At 39.6% G+C, this 20393-nt stretch overlaps 1 protein-coding gene across 1 annotated transcript in view; it reads right to left on the bottom strand.

The window, feature by feature from the left end:
- The window catches only part of tgfb2 (transforming growth factor, beta 2), a 41147-nt gene that overhangs the window by 2749 nt on the left and 18005 nt on the right, over positions 1-20393 (bottom strand). The window contains exons 2-6 of the mRNA XM_085472915.1: positions 19225-19388; positions 3541-3673; positions 3340-3450; positions 1530-1704; positions 109-262 (exon numbers count right to left, since the gene is read on the bottom strand). Coding sequence (XP_085329041.1) covers positions 109-262; positions 1530-1704; positions 3340-3450; positions 3541-3673; positions 19225-19388 — 737 coding nt within the window. The remainder of the gene's footprint in view (positions 1-108; positions 263-1529; positions 1705-3339; positions 3451-3540; positions 3674-19224; positions 19389-20393) is intronic.

The raw sequence follows: 20393 nt of genomic DNA, 5'->3' as shown, positions 1-20393 counted from the left end.
TATACATATTAGAACCATATCATAAAATAAAATATGATTTACAGTGCAGTGCGACTGCATTCATGTTTACGTTTACTGTGTAGCCTTTCAAACTTCCTCATTCAGTACCTTGGAATGCTGGGTGTCTGCACTCCACAGATATGGACAGGCCCCTGCACAAAAGTTGGCCTCATAGCCTTTGGGCTCATGGATCCACCTCCAGCCCAGGTCCCTCTTAAAATCAATGTAGAGCGATCGTAAGCAGCAGTTATCCTGAACATTTCTGTAAAGACATAAAGTGGAAAAGTGAATAACAGAGCTGTGGGAATCCTCTCGTCACTAGTGTGTGCAGTCTATAAAAAGTCACAGATGGAGAGATGAAGATAGGTGAAGATGCGCTCAGATTAGATTCTTTACTTATTGTGGGCAACCACTGAACCAGAAAAGATAAATATACATAGTTAAACAGATCAGCCAACAAGTTGTCCAGGGTGTTGCCTTTCACTTCTGCTTTCAGCCTGTTTTGAAAGCAGTTTGCAATACCAGTTAGTGGTCAACTTGTTGACACTCTCTGCATGCTGCCAAGCATCAGTGCCTTAGTATGTATGCCCCATTGGCTGTCCAGAGAGAGGGACTGTGGGAACTGAACCAATGCACAGTTTTTCATTTTAATTCACCAGGAAAGGGTACATCAAGCGTAGTTCACGAAGAAAAGGAAAGCTATATCCAGAATCTTGTTTTATTTGTTTGTTTGTTTGTTTGTTTGTTTGTTTTCAAATTGTCAGCATTCTGTTGGAAAAAACTTTGGAAAGCTGTGCTCTTCCTGGCTTCTTCGTTTAACAAAATTGTTCCAGTTTCTTCAGTTGGACTTGAACTGGTACAGACTTTTTTTCTTACAACACTGTTGCTACTTTTTCCCCTTCACCTGGAGGTAAAGATGTTTCCTTATTGAAAATAGGGACTGCATGGCATTATGAAGTATTGCACAGTGGTAAGAAAAATATAGCTTGCGTAGGGGTCATCACTCAAAAGTAACAATGAAACTCATTTGTTACACTATAGTTACATTAATGCATTGTCACATAATTACCAGTTAACAATATAAACCTGAGCACAATCCAACACATCAACACAAAACCCTATCCTAATGAGGATACACATAATATTTTTCCTTTTACACTTATGAACTCAAAGCAAAGATGAAAACAAGCACAAAGAGACTGAAACCAATCACCACGGTGATTCTACTTTAGAAACATGAACATGATCAGTGCCTTTTGTTACTTGTTGAAGTTTAGGCTGTGGTTGATGGGCTGTGGGTTAAAACACGCACTCACCTTTAACATCACTATGGGCTCTAGCCAAGAAGTCAGAGTGTTAACAGTTATTCTATATCTTTGTACCTAATGACAACCAATTCTGTGCAGTGCCTAGTGCTATTAGTGTTGCTTGGCCCCTTTTTACTTGATGACTCATTTCTGAAAATCTCCACAACAGATAGGGACATTGTTATTGCTTTGCATTTGGCAATTTGGTTTTCAGACAAGTACTTGGAGCAGTAGGCAGCATCAAGAGCTCTCTTGGATCGATGGTTCTTATGTTGGGACTGGGACTCCAGGCGGTATGAAGGTAGCAACATGAGGAGAAGATGTGGACCCCGAACACTGTGCTGCCACTTCCTAAAAACCTTTAGGTCACGACCACGGATTAGGTTGTCGTCGATACCTGAAAACATAAGAGATTAATAAGCAGCACTGCAAGGGCTGGTAATGACAGAAAAGTTCATTACAAAAAAAACATTATCAAAGTATTCAGAGTAAAATTATCAGCATAGCTCCAGTGCTTATAGAAAGGTGAAATTTCTGTTAAAGGGAGAGGGGGTCAGACAGAAATAATGACTGCATGTACTCTACTTAACACAGAACACAAAACCTGCATAGATTTGCAATGCCTTGACACAGTGAAAATGGCTAAATAGCACAAAAGAAAATGACAACACCTATTAATTAATGTGTGTGAATAAAAAGATTTTGAATCTGTTATTGAATGTACGCACAGATGTAATTGATCTCACGTCAGCAGGCAGCTTGTTCCAAAGAACAGGACAACAGTAACTGAAATAACCCTCAGCAGACTGAGATCGGATTCTGGGATCATTTAAAAAATCTAAACCTGATGATGTGAGAGGTCTGACTGGGTTGTAGATGGTGATTAATTCTAAGCTGTACTGGGGGGCCAAACCACAACAGCTTTCTAGTGTGAACTATTATTATAGGGTCTACCTTACAATAGGGCTGCCACGATTTGTCGACTAGTCACGATTACGTCGACTATCAAAATCGTCGACGACTGATTTAATAGTCGACGCGTCGTTTGAAGCTTTGTAAGATCACAAAAGACGCAGGAATAAGTGGCAGGATTTAAGAGTGTAATAACGGACTGAAACAGAAGATGGCAGCATTGCATGTACAAGGATGTCAGCTACCGTTAAACCCCGAAGAAGAAGAAGAAGAAGCAGCTGTGTCCCAGAATTCATAGCGCGGCCCAGCGCAGTTTCCAACAATGGCGGCAGCTAGTTAGTTTTAACTTTACTCTTATTATTCTTTCTGGGTCACAAAATAAACCTTTAACATATTTTCAGGCGAGAATGTAGCTGTGTAAACCTCAAATATCTGCTCAGTTTATCAAGACACCACATATTTTCAAAAGCGCTCTGACGTTTTCGGAGACATCTGTTACCCACTAGCTCGTTAGCGAGCCGGGGGCTAGGCTCACTAGCGCCGTGAGAACACCGGACTCCCCGCAAATCGTTTTCAAACCCACCGCCGTCTTTCACTCCTCAGGTTAAATATATATGAGTCACTTAGATAACTTAAAATGTTATTGTTTGGCTTTTTTTTTTTTTTTTGTATTTTATTTGTTCCTGAGTAAATCAGTTTGTCTGAGATTAAAGTTATAGTTTTTACACAGCTGAATAAACGTCAAGCAGACAACTGATTATCAGAAGTGTGAGATGCTCCAGAATATACTCCAGTGTCCTGTTATATTTTAGATAGCAAGGAGTTTATTAAACTTCACCGAAACAATCTGCAAATTTCATTAAAATTTAATAAACTATCATCTTGTCTTTATTTTTAGTTAGCACAGACCTTAAACACTTAAAGCTGTAAGCTAATGATAGTTATATAAGAGCAGATGCTGCTGGTGCAATAAGCTGTAGTTTTACGTCCAATGGATGATGATCTGATTAGTTGACTAATCGCAAAAATAATCGGTGACTAGTCGACTATCAAAATAATCGTTTGTGGCAGCCCTACCTTACAACATAAAAGTGCCTTGAGGCAACATTTTTCAAATAACCTGCAAATCGTGCCTCCAGCTCCTCACTCTTATTAGGAATGATGTAGTTATTTGATGGTACAAAAGTGCAGCATGGGCAGTGCAGGCTGATCTTGAATCCACTGTTTCGGTCTATGGAAAAACAAAAGTAATGAGAAGTTATTTAACACAAAGCATAAACAATTGGGAAAAGGCAATACTGATGGGACAGAATGTACTCACCTCTGTGGTTTAGCCATTCACTAACTGCCTCTGTAACATCAAAGGATAACCACTCCCCCTCTGTTTGTGTTCGTATTACCTTGCTGTCAATATACCGCTGTGTTGGGGATGTCACATCTTTATATCCTAAAATCTGTTGACAAATTAAAGGAATGTGAAGTCAAAGTTCTGATTAATTAAATGTTGAATGTTCAATAGTACTAATTTACACTGTAGATAAAAAGATGGATAAAATACCTGTATTAATACTAAAACTGTGCCAAAATTTAAATAAAATTATTTTGTAGCCTTGTAGTCATGGCCAACAATTTACAAAAAATATTAGTAAATGGTTTCTAAAATTACCTATAAAGGTCTTTTTAGACCTATGTATATCTATAAAGGTTTGCAGATGGCATCTGTGGGGCTAAGGGTTGTTAGAATTAGACACCCTCAAGACATAAATAGTTAAAATTAAAGCTGCAAGCAGCGTTAAGTGGGCCCTCGCACCCTGGCACATCGAGCCATGTCCAACACCTACACCCATCATGTCCGATCTGATGTAGCATTGATGGAATTCATGCGTAGAACCACCAGCTAAAATTTCATCTCGTTCAATGATGAGTATAGTCGTCCCACTAGGTGGTGCTCTAACCATTACTGACGAATGGCATATCAAATATTTCCGAGCTTGACTCTCGACTCATGCCTATGAAGTTTGGGAGAGGTTGGACATTGTGTTTCTTAGTGACAGCAGATTACTGCTTTTTGGCAAGTGATTGAAACTCCCCATGCCGTTGTGACCACCCGTTTCCTTGAACGTAAAAAGCTTTGCAATTTAACATCACAAAGCTCTTTAGATTCCCTGCACTGGAGATCAAGTCAATCTGATGAAATCCCTGGGAGGAGTTCGTCAAAGTACGAGACCTGAAAAGAAGGGAAAATGTCGCCAAAATTACACATTAATGTTAAAATGGCTGACTTCCTGTTGGATTTGGGATATTACTCCAAGATACTTTTTTGTAAATCTTGATATCCTTCCATAAGCTTCCCAGGTTTCAGACTCGTAGATGAAACAGAGCAGAGGTTGATGTTTTAAAATTTTATAGAGGGCACTGTGGAGCCATTTTGCAATATTCCATGGAAATGATCACATAACAAGAAAGCCTTCACGACATTAGAGGTGTGGGCAAAATTTCAAGACTTTTTAAACTTTCTAAGCCCCTCAAAAGCTACTTCATCTTTCACGGTGAACCGCCATGCCACCAGGGTGCGCCGTTCAGTTTAAACTCACAATTTTCTCACTGAAGCATCATGAGGGACGGATGTTAATATTCACCGCTTTTGAGGTGGCCATCATGAACCTGTGAAAATCAGTATATCAAAGTGAAAGACATGACATTTCCTGTTCCCACTAGGTATTGCTCTGCGTATTCCTGACAATGGGCATATCAAACCTTCGCACTTTTAGTGCTCGGGCCCTAATTAAAAGTTATGGTTTAAAAACATTATGTCAACCTGAATTATCACTTCATTTTATGTCAGATAAAACTATCCATTTTGATGTCATGTTAATATAATTTCTACACAGGTTTTCAGCCATTATTTTGAGTCCTGAATGCATGTAATTATTAAACAAATTTGATTTACTGTTTAGCAATTTTGATTCATTTGTAATTATTAATACAGGATAAATAAGCAGCCAAGGCCTATAGCAACATAATTAAGAGAGGATTCAAGGTAACCTGATCCAGTGCTAACTATATCCTTGAAAAAAGGAAGGTTTTAAATCTAATCTTGAAAAAAACAGAGGGTGTCTGTCTCCAAAATCCAAGGTGGGAGCTGGTTCCACCTTACAGAGGACTGAAAGTTGAAGGCTCTGCCTCCTATTCAATTTTTAATTATCCCAGAAACCACAAGTAAGCCAGCAGTCTGACAGTAAAGTGCTCTGTTGAGTATAATTCACTCTCTGAAATGACTAGATAAGGTATTATGAATTCCTAAAGATGAAATGGGCCCTGATTATTCAAAAACTTGAACGTGAAGAGAAGGATTTTAAACTCAATTCTGGATTTAACGGGCAGCCACTGAAGAGAACACACTACAGTGGTCCCTCGCTATAACGCATTTCAACTTTTGCAGCTTTGTTATTTCACAGATTTTTTTGTGCAATTTTGCATGCTTTTTTTTCTTTTCTTTTTTTTTCACAGCACATTGTGTTCTGTGTCCTGATCAGTGTTGGTCAAGTTACTTGAAAAAAGTAATCAGTAACTAATTACTGATTACTTCCCCAAAAAGTAATCCCGTTACTTTACTGATTACTTATTTTCAAAAGTAATTAATTACCTAGTTACTCAGTTATTTTTTAAAAACACGATTTACAACCTGAATAGGTAATAAAGCAATACATCTTTCAGCCCAATTCTACTTTTTCTGCATAATCCATCATATGAAATGTAATCAAATGGAAAAGTCTCTTTTTAAAGCTTGGTTTTATTAGTTTTAATTTTTTAACTTTATGCATCAAGCAAAAATTTAATTATATGCAACATTCTCTGACAGGAAGAAATTTGTTTAACATTTAGACCTATTTTCTGCACATTCCAGCACATAAAATAAAAAAATTTTGGGGTTTACACTCAGTCTTTCAAATAAATTCAAGTGAAACACAGCAGAAAATAAATAAAATCAAAGACTCAGCGGTCCTGTTGCTCTATTTTCACCTGTATAGCAGGCAGATGTTTGCCCCACACAGTAAACAGCGGACGCTAATGTTTTTCTTTTTACGGAATCAGACTCAAAGTAAGGTCAGTACTTCCATGCTTTAAACGCTCATACTCTCTTCCGCACTCATATATATTATCCATTGTTCATCTGCACACAGCTGTTGCCACGAACGTTGCACTCGCTTACGTTGTCATGAGACACTCTCGCAAAAAAAAAATCACGGTTTTAGTTATGGGAAAGTAACAGTAATCTAATTACCATTTTTGTAATCCCTTACTTTACTCGTTACTTGAAAGAAGTAATCAGATTACAGTAACATGTTACTTGTATTGCGTTACTGCCCAACTCTGGTCCTGATTGGCTGTAGACCATTGTCAGTTAATCTCGTGCTGTGTCTCCTGTACAGTACAGAATGGGTTCAGTTTGTCAAATTTACATAAATCTTCGATCGCTAACAGTGTGACTCTGAAGTGCTGTACTGTATGTTTGTAAGTTTTCTCCCCAACGAACACAACAATGTCAACAAAACGCTTTGCACCGTCAACGGCACCTGCGGGTGCCTTTGGTTTCATTCTTTAATACTGGACTTATTTTTCTATGAAGGTTTGAACTTTGAGAGTGTTTAAGCAAGAGAGAAAAGTGTGAAAATGTTCGTGCCTGTCTGAGAAAAGTGTAGAAAGTGTGTAGTGAGGGGTTTACAGCCTTAAAACATCTATAATAATTGTAAAAAATAAAGCTGGCTGCTTCGGTCCGCAGTAAGGTCCCCTTTACTAAAGGGGATAAGAGAGGGGCTCTTTTATCAGCCAGCCTTAATTAACAGTTTTACAGTCCTCACCATAGGTCCATGATTATATACGCTGTTTAAAGTGTTCCTGCAGAAAAATTGAAAGTCTATAGAGAAATTAATTTACATATATTCCTATTATACTTGGCTGCATTCACAGCATTGTAAGATGGTGAATGTTGATGTACCCTTAGGGCCACTCCTCGATACATGTAATAATAAGTTGTTATTCAGCATTATTAGTGGCATCATTACTCCTGCTACACTTACTGCTCCTATATTGTCAAATAAGGAGTGTCAGTGTTTTCTTTCCTTTTTTGTTGACAAGGTCAAAAATGTAAGAAATAATCTCTTCCTCAGCATCTGTGTTGATGGTTCCCACACCAGTCAGCCTGTTATCTTGGTCTAGTGAAGCTTATTGGTACAATGAAAGACTCTTCTTGCTCCCTGGATGTTTCACCTACAGTACATCTTTGTTCAAAAATGTCTTGCAGTGGATTTGTTCCAGTTTGCTCAATATTCTAAATGTGTCCTGGCCTGTGGTAAGTTATCTACTTATTTCAATGCTGTCATCCACCCACTTTTGAAAAAAGACAACTTGGATCCTTCTCTCATTGGCAGTTATAGACCCAGCTCCAAGCTTCCATTTACTGCTAAGGTATTAGAGAAGGTTGCGGTCAACCATTGAACTGCTGCTCTGACTACTTTTAGTCAGGTTTTCTTAGGTCACATTCAACTGAAACAGCACTTCTAAAAGTATGAAATTACATTTTGATGCAGAGTGACAAGAGTAACTGTTCTATGTTGCTCATGTTGGACCTTACGTCAGCTTTTGATACAGTTGACCATCATATTCTGCTTAACAGGCTGAGGTGCTTGATTGGGGTATCAGGAACTGCCTTGGAGTGGTTCTCTTCATACCTATATGACAGATCCCTTTCTGTAGCTACTTTTAAAGTACAGATCTCCCCTTTATCCAGTCCATTTTGGTATAACCCAAGGTTCTGTTTGGGGGCCTCTGTTGTTCTTATTATATTTGCTCCCCCTTGGGCATGTTTTATCAACCTTTAAGGATATCCCTTGCAGATGATATTCAATTATAGATAGATTATAGATCAGTGGACAATAAGTAGACAATACAACACTAACCCTAAGTTTTATTTGAATTTAGAAGCAGAAAATTAGAGGATATGAGGGTCTCTAAGTCTTTAAGCCAGAGGTGTCAAACTCATTTTGGTTTGGGCATCTTTCTTTGCCTTTAGACAATAATTCTGATGGCAAAAGAACCAAACAGGACAGGCGGAAAACAAACAAACAAAAAAAAACAACTAATTTTGGTTCAGGGGCCACATAGAGCCGGAGCAGTACAATTATAACATAATTACCTATAAATAATAATAAGTCCATGTTTTTTTTCCTGCAAAGAAGTAGTACATTAAAGAACCTCCATGTTTAATCAAATATCCTTTTACAAAACATATGAAAACAAATAACAACCTCTGATTTCTTAAAGTAAGTGTTTGCACAAGTACAAACATAACTATAAGACAAAAACATTGGGAAATGGAAAATGTAGTATTGTACTTTAAAATTCATGGCATTGCATGAACAATAGGAGTCCACCAAACCAAACTCTTTCGCAGTGAAGCTGTTGACTTACATTAAATTTAATATTTTTTAACTACAGCAAAAATTCATTTTCACAGAACTGTTTTCTTTAAGTGTAATATGTGTCTGAAGCAACATTTTAAAGGAGTTAGTCATTTCTGGGCTATTTTATTTTTGCTTCTGAAACTTGGCATCTTTTAGTTTGCACATGTGCATCAATATCAGGTGTCATGTCTTGACTAGCAGTCAATCTTAGGCTTGAGTGCAATTTTGTTTTATTGATGTTCATTACTGAGAAAACTTCTTCACAAAGGTGGTTGTCCCAAACATGCACAACATTTTTGCAGCCAGGGCTGTTAATTTTGGGTACCCTGGCAAAAGATATTGATAAAATGTGTCCAAACCTATTGAGGCAAACTTGTCCTTTAAATTACATTGCAAATCAACCGTTGGATTTCGACAGGCACATCAGAAGTTTTGAGTGTGAAGGGTAAGCAAAAAACTGCAAATTCTGTCTCGAGTTCATCAAAAATTTGAAACAGTTTCTTAAACTCACACAGCAATCCTGCAATCTTGTCTTTATCCTGTTTAATGTCACCATTAATGCCTGTTGCACATACCTTTCTTAGGCAAGGGAATTGTGCAGGGTCACCACTTGACAGCTGTGTCTCCCACAAGTCAGCTTCAATTTGAATGCACGTATGCTGTCATAAAACTGTGTGACAACTTTTTTGCAGCCTTGGAACATTTTGTTCAGAATATTCAAGTGCTCTGTAATATCCACCAGAAATGCAAGATCCTACAGCTGTTGGCTAATGTTGGCAAATGCTTGTCTCTTCTCAGGACACGAGTTCTGCAGCTTTGGTCATGCATCTTTTAACAAACTCACCGTCGGAATACGGCTTTGATGTTAATGCTATTTCATTAACAATTACATAGGTGGCTTTTACTGCTGCTTCACTGACCTCTCGGCTCCGGGTAATAATTGACCCCCCAGCAATTCATTTTTCCTCTCTCCTCAGTTGTCCTCGCAAGATGTTGTATTTTCTACCATGATGAGTCTTATAGTGAATATATTATATAAATATTATATTCCTTAGGCACAGACACACTTGTTGATTACACTCAAAGCACACAGGTCTGTATGAATAAATAGGAAGCATGTATTTCTCTTGGAAAACCCTACACCCCATTATCCACTTTTCTCCTTTTTGACAAAAACATTTTGGCTAATGAGGGTGTCAAGGTGAGTAGGGAATAAGGTAGCCTACACCAAATTTGCAGAAGTCGTGTTGCTACCATCTGCTGTTCACAGTGGCAGACTTGCTGCTTCTTTTACTCTAATTGTGTGGATGCCTCAAAGACATCCACACTATTGAGTTCCTGTTTCTCTTTATACTTTGTTAAGTGTGCCTATGCCAAGAGGCACACTTACACTGGTGGGCCAGGTTCGAATCCTGCTCAGGGCAACATTTTCTTTTCACCACTTTTCAGCAAAAATTTCTCTGTCTTTACCCTTTCAGTAAAATTTTTTGCTTTTCACCACTTTTCAGCAAAAATTTTCTGCTTCTTCACCTGTTTTCAGCAGAATTCTCAGTTTCTTCACTGCCATACAACTTTTTGCAACTTTTTCAGCTTTTTTCAGCAGACATCTTCAGCGTTAAGGCATCCACACAGCATTTTCGCAGGAAATGCAAATTTTTCTAGTTCTTACTATTATTCTCCATCTTCCGCCTAAATTTCGCCGCGTAACTCGCCCCACAGTTTTGAGACAAGGTTCACATATGTTATATCATTTTGTGCGGCTGGATCTGGACTAGTATCCTATGACTTTTGGTGTTTATGACTTTTATAGTTTTTTAAATATTTCGATTTTAGTGCAAATTTGACCCATTTCTAGGCCCAATGGGAAAGATTCAACTTTTGGCCCCATAGAAACAGATTTCAAACTTCATTTGTGGTGTGCTGGCTCTCTCTAGTGGTATGTCAGGAGTAGTACGGCCTGTCTACCCTTATTTGGATTACCGTAGTGATGACAATATCAACGGCGCGCACGGCATCGCTGCTTTCAGGAGCCATTGGCATTTTTAAGGTTGCGCGAACCATTGAATAGTTACGGTAAGCGAAAGGGAGTATGCTTGGTGGAAAACTCCATATCCCACAATTCATAGCACGCCTCTACCGAGTGAAAAAATGGCGGCTGCCACCTCGTTTTTATATTCCTCTTATTCGTGTTTCTAGGTCACAAAATAAACATTTAAGATATTTTCAGGCGAGAATGTAATTTTGTAAACTTCAAATATCTGCTCGTTTTATCAAGACTTCCCATATTAGCAACAGTTCTCTCACAATGTTGCTACTAGCCGGCTAGCGCCGCTTCGCTCGAAAGCACCCAGGCTTGGCTTTCAGTGAGGCGGCTTACACTCATTTCACCCCCCGATCGCTCACAAATAGTCTGTGTCTACGTATATATGGGCCGATGATTCCTTTATTCATTTTAGTAATGGTATAAACAGTGAAAGGTGGTTGTCCAGATGCTGGTCGATGTGGAAAAATTAACTGAGTTGCTTGGTGGTGGCTAACGCGGAGCTACAAGAGAGGGCAGCTAGCCACTGGTGTATGACAGAAAGGGCATGCGGGGAAAGACACATGCGAGGCGGCAAGGCGGCCGCCGATTGACCGGTGGTGGCTAACACAGAGCTCAATCGTGGATAAGGGAAACCGAAGGCAGGAGAAGCAGGCGGCTGCTGGTCGGCGCGTCAGGTTAACTGAATTTCAGGTAAGAACTTATGAACTGCACTCTATTTGGGTCAGATATAAACCGAGTTTAGGTGTAGTTTATTTTCGTTGTGCTGACTTTTTACAATCACTTACTGCTAGCTAGCATGACGGAGTTTCTATACAGCTGTGTGCGCGCTAAGTTACTGATGTTGAACTTTATGACAGCCTCCCCTGTCATTCTCTCGCCTGTTGAAACTTCAATCATGAAACTGATCAATGATCGGCTTTTCTCTCGTTTGTTTATTGCGCTAAACAACAGCAGCACGTTTAAGCTTGATCAGCTGTTGTTAGAATTCATTTGATTTTAATTTCTAGTATCAGCTGATGTTTGCTGGAGCCACAGCTGTAAAAAAGGGCTGGTCGAAACCAGGAGATGTCCTTACTGAATCATCAGAGCTGAACAGGTGATGGAGAAACAGGTTTACCTTTTAGGTGACATGAATGAGTTGAAGGGAAGTTATAAACTGTTTCTGAGAGACAAATAACACCAGGATCCTTTTCTAAGTAGCTGACAGCTGGTAACTGTGAAGGGGCGGATCTAGCAAAGCCTTTGCCAGGGGACCAGGTAGGGCATTAACAGGGAAAGGGGGACACAAAGATATACTTTTCTTTCTTGCTCTCATATAAAATATTTACCTTTTATTAAATAGTTATCTGAATCTTACAACCAATAATACACAAGATTGGCTGTAGACCATTGTTAATCATTCAGAACACTGTGTAAAAATAACAAAAAATAAAAAGTAAATGCAAAAGTGCATAAATATTTATTTTACGTGTTTGATGTGTGTGGCAGGGCGTGGTCTGCAGTGCCGCTGCAGGGGAGGTGGACCCACAGGCGTAAAGTCTGTGCTCTCTCGGTTGTTTTTGGCAGGAGGCCCGGGTTCAAATCCCGCTTTTGGCAACAATACTTTCAGTTCATAGTTGAACTTTTTTAACTCTTTTCAACACAGATTTTAGCTTCTTCACCCATTTTCAGCACAAATTCCAGTTTTTTCAGCTGTTTTCAGCAAAAACCTCTTTTCAGTAGAAATTATGCTGATTCACCTCTTTTTCAGCAGACATCTTCAGCGTTGAGGCATCCACACAGCATTTTCGCAGGGTATACAAATTTTTCTAGTTAAAACATTGCGCTCCTCCCCTTTGACTAACACAGTGCTCCCCTCTCTTCTGACTAACATCCGTGTGGACGATTTAGGAATGGCATTTTGTTACAAATTCTGAGTTCCTGTCTTTTATGATTTTTTGTTTTTATATTTCAAAATTCATCCAGCAGGCTGGTTTTGGCCCACATGCTGTACGTTTGACACCCCTGCATCAGGCTGTACATGTGTGTAATTTGGCAGCATGAATATATATGGTGGGCATCATCTGCATAGCAGTGAAAATGCTATGTTTTTGATACTGCCTAACTGAAGCACCTATAATGTAAACAGAATTAGTGCAAACACAGAACCTTGTGGAACTCCATAATTAACCTTAGTGTATGAAGAAACCACTGCAGAACATTACTGTTAAATCCTACAGCATGCTCTAATTGTTATAATAAAATTGTCATGGATCGCTGTGTGGCAAGCAGGAGGAGGACCCAAATGCAAAACTCACAGACACGGGGATGAACTCGAGAAACACAGCTTTAATGCTGGCACGGCAGAACACAGGAAATACAAAACTAAACTGGGGAAAAGTAAACTAACACTCGCAGGTAGACACAGGAAGATCCACACAACATGAGGGAGAACGCGACGCCGAACAGAGGGAGACGCAGACAGAAATACACAGAGGGTTAACGAGGAAAGTGGGAACACACGGGGAACACAGCTGACACAGATAACCATAACGAGACAGGGCGGGGTGAACATAACACTGACGGGAGACAGGCAGAGTCAAACAGGAAGTACAGAGGTTCAGACAGGAGGAGAGAGCACGGGGAAAACACAGACATAACGGGCTGGGGAAAACATGGAATAAAACACGAAAGGGGACAAGGGCTCATGAATACATAGAGGGGCACACAGGGGGTGAGAGTCACAAAGGGAAAGCACACAGGGAACAACATAACAGGGTAACTCAGGAAACAGAACCTAAACAGGGAACTGAATACAAAAATACAAGAGAACTAAGAATACTGGGCCAACACGGCCCAGGACCATGACAAAAATATTATGGTCAGCGGTATCAAATGCTGCACTAAGGTCTTGTAGGACAAGCACAAAGATGAGTCCACTGTTAGAAGTCATATGAACATCTCTTTGTAAATTTCATTAAAGGTGTTTCTGTACTTTCATGAGCTCTGAAACTCTTTAAATAAACCCTCCTTCTGCAGATCATCAGGCATCTGTTTTACAACTACTCATTTAAGAATTGTTTAGATAAAAGGAAGGTTGGAGATTGGCCTGGTACTGTATATTGGTGGTTTAATTACTACCAGCTTAAATGCCTTTGGTACATAGCCCATTAATTGAGTTATGTTGACCATATTTAAGATTGAAGCATAAATTAAGTCGCCCTCAGGATTACAGGCCTGCATTCAATACCGTCAGGCCGACCCTCTTGGGTGATAAGCTGACAGTGATGCAGCTGGATGCCCCTTGTGTCCTGGATTGTTTGAATACCTGACAGTAAGGCCAAAATATGTGCATGTTCAACACAAGGGACCATCCACTCCCCTTTTCTCTTCATCCTCTACACCATAAGACTTCAGCAGCTGCACAGTGACCTGCCATCTTCAGGAGTTTTCTGCAGACTCTGCAGTTGGATGTTGGATGCATCAGTGAAGGTGATAAGACAGAGTAATTGGCTCTGGTTTACTCTGTAAATGGTGAATGGAATGGTTCTTATGTAGCGCTTTTCTACTCTGAGCACTCAAAGCACTTTATACAACTCGTTTGTTCACTCAATTACACCCATTCACACAAGCACTTTTCTAAGGTTTTAGTGCTAAGGGAGACCCCTTCCCTCCATTGATATTTGCCTTAGTAATAGAGCCCCCTTGCTGAAAGCATATGTAAAGATCCAATTACAACGTTTTTGGTTATAATATTGACACAACTACTAATAAAATCTCACTCTACATGGATAATGTGTTATTATACATCACCCAGCCAGAAAAGACTATTCCTGCTGTATTTGTCAAAATTAAGTTATTTGGGTCCTTCTCTGGATATAGGATGAATCTGAATAAAAGTAAACTAATCCCTATACATGTGAGTAACCCATCTTGGCTACAAAACCTCCCATCCAGCATGGTATAGACAGAGTTTATGAGAAGCTCACTTATCTGGGTACTCAGCTGTTCCTCTCTATTAAAACCTAACTTCTCTCCTTTAATATCTGAGCTTCAGTCAAGTATACAGTTCTGGAACATGCTCCCTATATTACTCATTGGTAGAGTTTATGCTATAAAGATGATAATTTTGCCCAAGTGGTTGTACTTATTATAAAATCTCCCCATGTTCCTTCCTAAATCATTTTTTAAAAACCTGAATTCACTCATCTTACCTTTTTCGTGGAGCAATAAAACACATAGAATTTGCTAGGAAACATCTTTTCAAGTCTAAAATAGAGTGAGGGTTAGTGCTTCCAAATTTCCTGTTCTATTACTGGGCTTCGCATATAAAATTCATGACATTCTGCTTAGCTGACAACAGCAGTCCCCTCACGTGGTTGCAGCTGGAGCTTCTCAGCCTTATTGTATAGGAGCTTTACTGCTGTCTTCCCTGCCCATTGATAAGTCGATGTATGACGGCTACTAAACTATACTTTAATTTGAAGTCTTTATCTTCTATCACACCCACTGTAGGCAATCCATCTTTTCTAGAAAATACATTTAGACTTTGGAAACAGGTGCACAATCAGTTTTGCACAATCAGTAATCTGTACTGGGAGGGTATCTTTGCCTCTTTCAATCAGTTACAAGGGATACACAAGTTACCAGGGAGAGACATTTTCAGATACCTGCAGATACTGTAAGAGACAATGTCAGGAAATGCGTACAGGGTTTTGAGTGTCTATAAGCCACAGTTTAGTTTTTTGCTCTGGTCTCCTGTTAAGACTTGAGTGAGAAACTTTACAGACTAACAATACAAAAAGTAAACAGAGAAAAAATACTTGGCAAAGTTTTCATGATGTGATTTTTTTTACAAACTTTTAAAGATTATATAATTTGCTCTTGACTGTTAATATACACCTTATACGAGACAACAGTAAATGTGAAAGAAGCTAAAAAGAAATTGGTCTTCCACTAATTTAGAAAAATGTTACCTAGCATGGATGTCTTTATGATAAAAAACCTATATATTATTATTATTATCATTATTATTATTATTATTCATGATTAATAAACATTTCCATTCTTTCATCTAGTACAACAACAAGAGGCAACCGTAAGATCTATGACAGTAGATAAATGCTATATATGACCGAATCTATTTACCACCTTTGTCCTATTGACTCCCTCACTAAACTAGCTTTAACTGTCACTTGATCGAAATCATCAACATTTATTTAGCATGTCTAAAACAATTCAATATTTACAGTATTTTCCGCACTAAGGCGGACTTAAAATCCTTTAATTTTCTTAAAAATCCACAGTGCGCCTTATATTGCGGTGCGCCTTATGTATGAATTCTGGTTGTGCTTACGGACGTCGAACCAATTTTATGTGGTACACGGCGCAAAAATCTGTCAAAAATGCTTTAGTATGACTTTGGTAAGCCATGAAGCCGCACCGCTTGATGGATTGTTGAGGCATTACAGCTACTGTAGTCAGGAGCCTTGAGTAATCTGGGTTCAAAACTCTGTCCGCTCTAGGTCCCAAAGTCACTGCGGCATCACTGAGAGTTAAAAACTGTCTAAATTCTTTCATCTTTAAATGGTAAATGGCCTGCATTTGTATAGCGCTTTTCTAGTCCCTAAGGACCCCAAAGCGCTACACACTACATTCAGTCATTCACACACTGGTGATGGCAAGCTACATTGTAGCCACAGCTACCCTGGGGCGCACTGACAGAGGCGAGGCTGCCGGACACTGGCGCCACCGGGCCCTCTGACCACCACCAGTAGGCAAACATGGGGTTAGTATCTTGCCCAAGGATATTTGGCATGCAGTCAGGAGGCAGCCTGGGATCGAACCACCGACCTTCTGATTAGTGGCTGACCTGCTCTGCAACCTGAGCTACAGCCACCCCATCTTTAATAGAATGATCAGTGTTGCTGCTTTACCAGGTGTAAGAATTAAGTTAAACATCCAGGCATCCATGACAACAGAATTGATTAAATTTAATAGAGTTAGAAGTTAGCAGGAAGTTAGCTCGCTAGTTTCGACCTAAACATGATATACCATGTTCTGACAGAAAGATTTCTGAAAAAATTAAAACCTACAGCTCTGCTATTGCTTCCGACAGAAAACTTAACAGCAGTGACTTTTGTAGGGTTGGACTAGCTGGTATATAATGCTACGTGATCACTAGCGACACATCATAACGAACACAGTGAAGCTTCAAGATGAATGCTAACTTTTTTCCACTTGATAAAAGTTAATGGGGGGGTTCCAGAAGGTTAGGGACAAATGCAATCACATGGCAGGATGCTTTAAACGGACCAAACTTCAGTCAGGAGAAAACTGAGATAATCCATTCACAACACAACGTTAGTCATTAATATACTGTAACAACATGGGAATAGAGCAGCTGTGAGAGAATTCAACATTAATGAATCAATGGTACAGAAGTGGAGGAAGCAAGAAGAATAAGTTGAGTAAAGTTTGGCTTACCTGACTGTTTTGTTTCGTTTAATGCGCCTTATAATCTGGTGCACCTTATGTATGAAAACAGACCCGTTTATCGACAGTGCGCCTTATAATTCGGTGCGCCTTATGGTCCGAAAAATACGGTAGTAGGGTCATATAGCAGGCTGCACACCACAGGCTTTTAGACCTTCTGTAATCAAGTATTTTCACTGAACAAAAATGTGAACGCAACACTTTTGTTTTTGCTCCAATTTTTCATGAGCAGAACTTAAAGATCTGAAACATTTTCTACATACACAAAGGACCCATTACTATCAAATATTGTGCACAAATCTGTCTAAATCTGTGTTAGTGAGAACTTCTCGTTTGCCCAGATAATCCATCCCACCTTACAGGTGTGGCATGTCAAGGTGCTGATTAGGTAGCATGAATATTGCACAGGTGCGCCTTAGGTCACTCTGATATATGCAGTTTGATAACACAGCACAATGCTACAGATGTCGCAAAACCAGTCAGTATCTGGTGTGGCCACCATTTCTCTCACAATGGTGCCTCACACAGTAAGGAAAATGGTGTGCAGTGGGCATAGAGTTGATCAGGTTGTTGATTGTGGGCTGTGGAATGTTGGTGAACTCCTCTTCAATACTTGTACAAAGTTGCTGAATATTGGCAGGAACTGGAACATGCTGTCATATATGCTGAGCTGAGCGTCCCAAACAGTCTGGGGAGTATGCTGGCCATGAAAGAACTGGGATGTTTTCAGCTTCCAAGGAATTGTGTACAGATCCTTGCAATATGGGGCTGTGCATTATCATGCTGTAACATGAGGTTATGATCATGGATAAATGGCACAACAATGGTCCTCAGGATCTCAATAAGGTATCTCTGTGCATTCAAAATGCCAACAATAAAATGCACTTGTGTTCATTGTCCATAACCCCACCGCCATCATGGGCCACTCAATCCACAACGTTGACGTGATCATGCTGGATGTGGAGGTCCTGGGCTGGTGTGGTCTGCGATTGTGAGGCCGGTTGGATATACTGCCAAATTCTCTGAAACGCCTTTGAAGATGGCTTATGGCAGAGAAATGAACATTCATTTCACAAACAACAGTTCTGGTAGACATTCCTGCAGTCAGCATGCCAATTGCACACTCCCTCAAAAGCTGCGACATCTGTAGCATTGTGCTGTGTGATCAAACTGCATATTTCAGAGTGGCCTTTGATTTGCGGCAGTCTAAGGCACACCTGTGCCATATTCATGCTTTCTAATCAGCACCTTGACATGCCACATCTGTGAGGTGGGATGGATTATTTCAGCAAACGAGAAGTTCTCACTTACACGGATTTAGACAGATTTCTGAACAATATTTGATAGTAATGGGTCCTTTGTGTATGTCGAAAATGTTTCAGATCTTTAAGTTCAGCTCATGAAAAATTGCAGCAAAAACAGAAGTTGCGTTTATATTTTTGTTGAGTGTAATTGAGTGCTTTAGACCTACAACCAACATTCCTTTTACTGATAAAGTCCTTTAAAATCCCTGTGTCTGTGAAAGGAATCAATTGTTTGAAAAGTTTCAGTTAGCACAAAAACGGATGTCCAGTCAGTTACTAACAATCTCCTAATGGCGCCAGACAATGGACTGTCTCTATGCATGTCCTGCTGGATCATTGTTGCTTTTGACACCAGTAATCGCAAAATTGAATTGCACTGGAACAACTGAGAATAAAAACTATACTACAGTGATTTGAGTCATATTTATTGGATTAATTAATTTTTAAAATTTAAATGATGAGCCTTCCACACACAAAAGTTAGTTATACAATTCCACAGGGCTCCCATTCTGATAATCTCATTATACTAATCATTAAGAATCTTCAAAGTTTATGAAAAAGAACCTACAAAAATCAGAATATATTTTTTTGCAATGTAAAAAATCTTTGCATTTTAAAATTATATTAAGCAATCCTTCCTAGTCTTTATAAAACACAAAGCAACTCATATTTAGGAAATATGGCATAATGAATGTTACTCCAGACAAAAGTGTTTGTACCTGATAGAGCTCAATTCGTTGCTCAGACACTCGGGCCCCAGGGTTTTGAAGACGGAAGATCCTGAGCTCTGCCTTCACCAAGTTGGAGGCATTCTTCTCCATAGAGGACACATCAAAAGTCAGCCGCCGGAAGTAAGGGCTGAAGAGTGTAGGAGAAATAACATCTGCAAAAAAATGTAAAGGAATTGTGTGAATAAGGATTGGATACTTAATGACTGCTAATGGAACGCTTGCTTTGGACTGAGGCAGTCAATTCCAACTACTAAAATGAAACTACAATTAAGGAAAGACATCACAGCCTGAGAGGGTTGTGGGACTGAAGTTCAATGGTCCAATCCCCTACTAGTCAAGCCTGCTTGAGGAGTTCTTCAGCAAGACATTACAAAATTGTCACCACCAATTAGTGTTAGTTTGCATCTGATAAAGTGTTGTAAGGGGTGCTTTCAGTGGTTACCAGACAAGAAAAGTGCTGTATGAATGTTAGTGCATGTACCATTTACAACTGCGCCCACAAATTACACATACTTTGTCATTATCTTCTAAACACAAGCAGAAAGGGAGGGGCAGCAGTCTTCCATTGTATTAATCAAAGACACAGCCAAGGCATACCAGTGGCCAAGGGAATAGTGGGTGCTATGGCAGGTTCCTTTGCTCTTACTAACAAGAGCTATCACCTTGTCCACCCCTAATCTTTCAAGATTAATGGATTAGGCAGGATAACTTGGTGGGACAATGCTTAGTGGTGGGCTCACAACAGATAGGGACATGTAGTGTCTGTGCTGCACTCAGTGGTGATGCTAGGTTGATGCTGACTTCGGGGTGGGTCTTCCCTCTAGACTGGTTAGAGAAAATCGGCCACAGATTTTTTTTCTCCCACTTGTGGCACTAGGGGTAGCAGTAGGCTAGGCCAGATGGCTCCCTGGCCTAAATGCTTGATTTAGACTTCTCAGGAAATCTACATCCAAACTTAGATGGTAACCAGAATCGCCTTTTAATCCCTATACTGCAACGTTACATTCCAATTGTTGTGGTATGCATCAAACTGACATGTAGTTACATTTCTCAAGAGTTGCACACCAGGCTACGTAGAAGCTTGTGGCGAAGGGTTAAAATGGGACTCCCAGTTATGGCTTAAGTTATGACGTAGATCTGATGCAGAAATATAATTC

Source organism: Copadichromis virginalis, linkage group LG11 (assembly GCF_057382275.1).
Source record: "Copadichromis virginalis isolate Kocher_CV1m ecotype Utaka linkage group LG11, C_Virginalis_male_GT1.1, whole genome shotgun sequence".
In the NCBI taxonomy this organism is placed as follows: domain Eukaryota; kingdom Metazoa; phylum Chordata; class Actinopteri; order Cichliformes; family Cichlidae; genus Copadichromis; species Copadichromis virginalis.
This window is presented reverse-complemented; position numbering and strand designations above follow the sequence as displayed.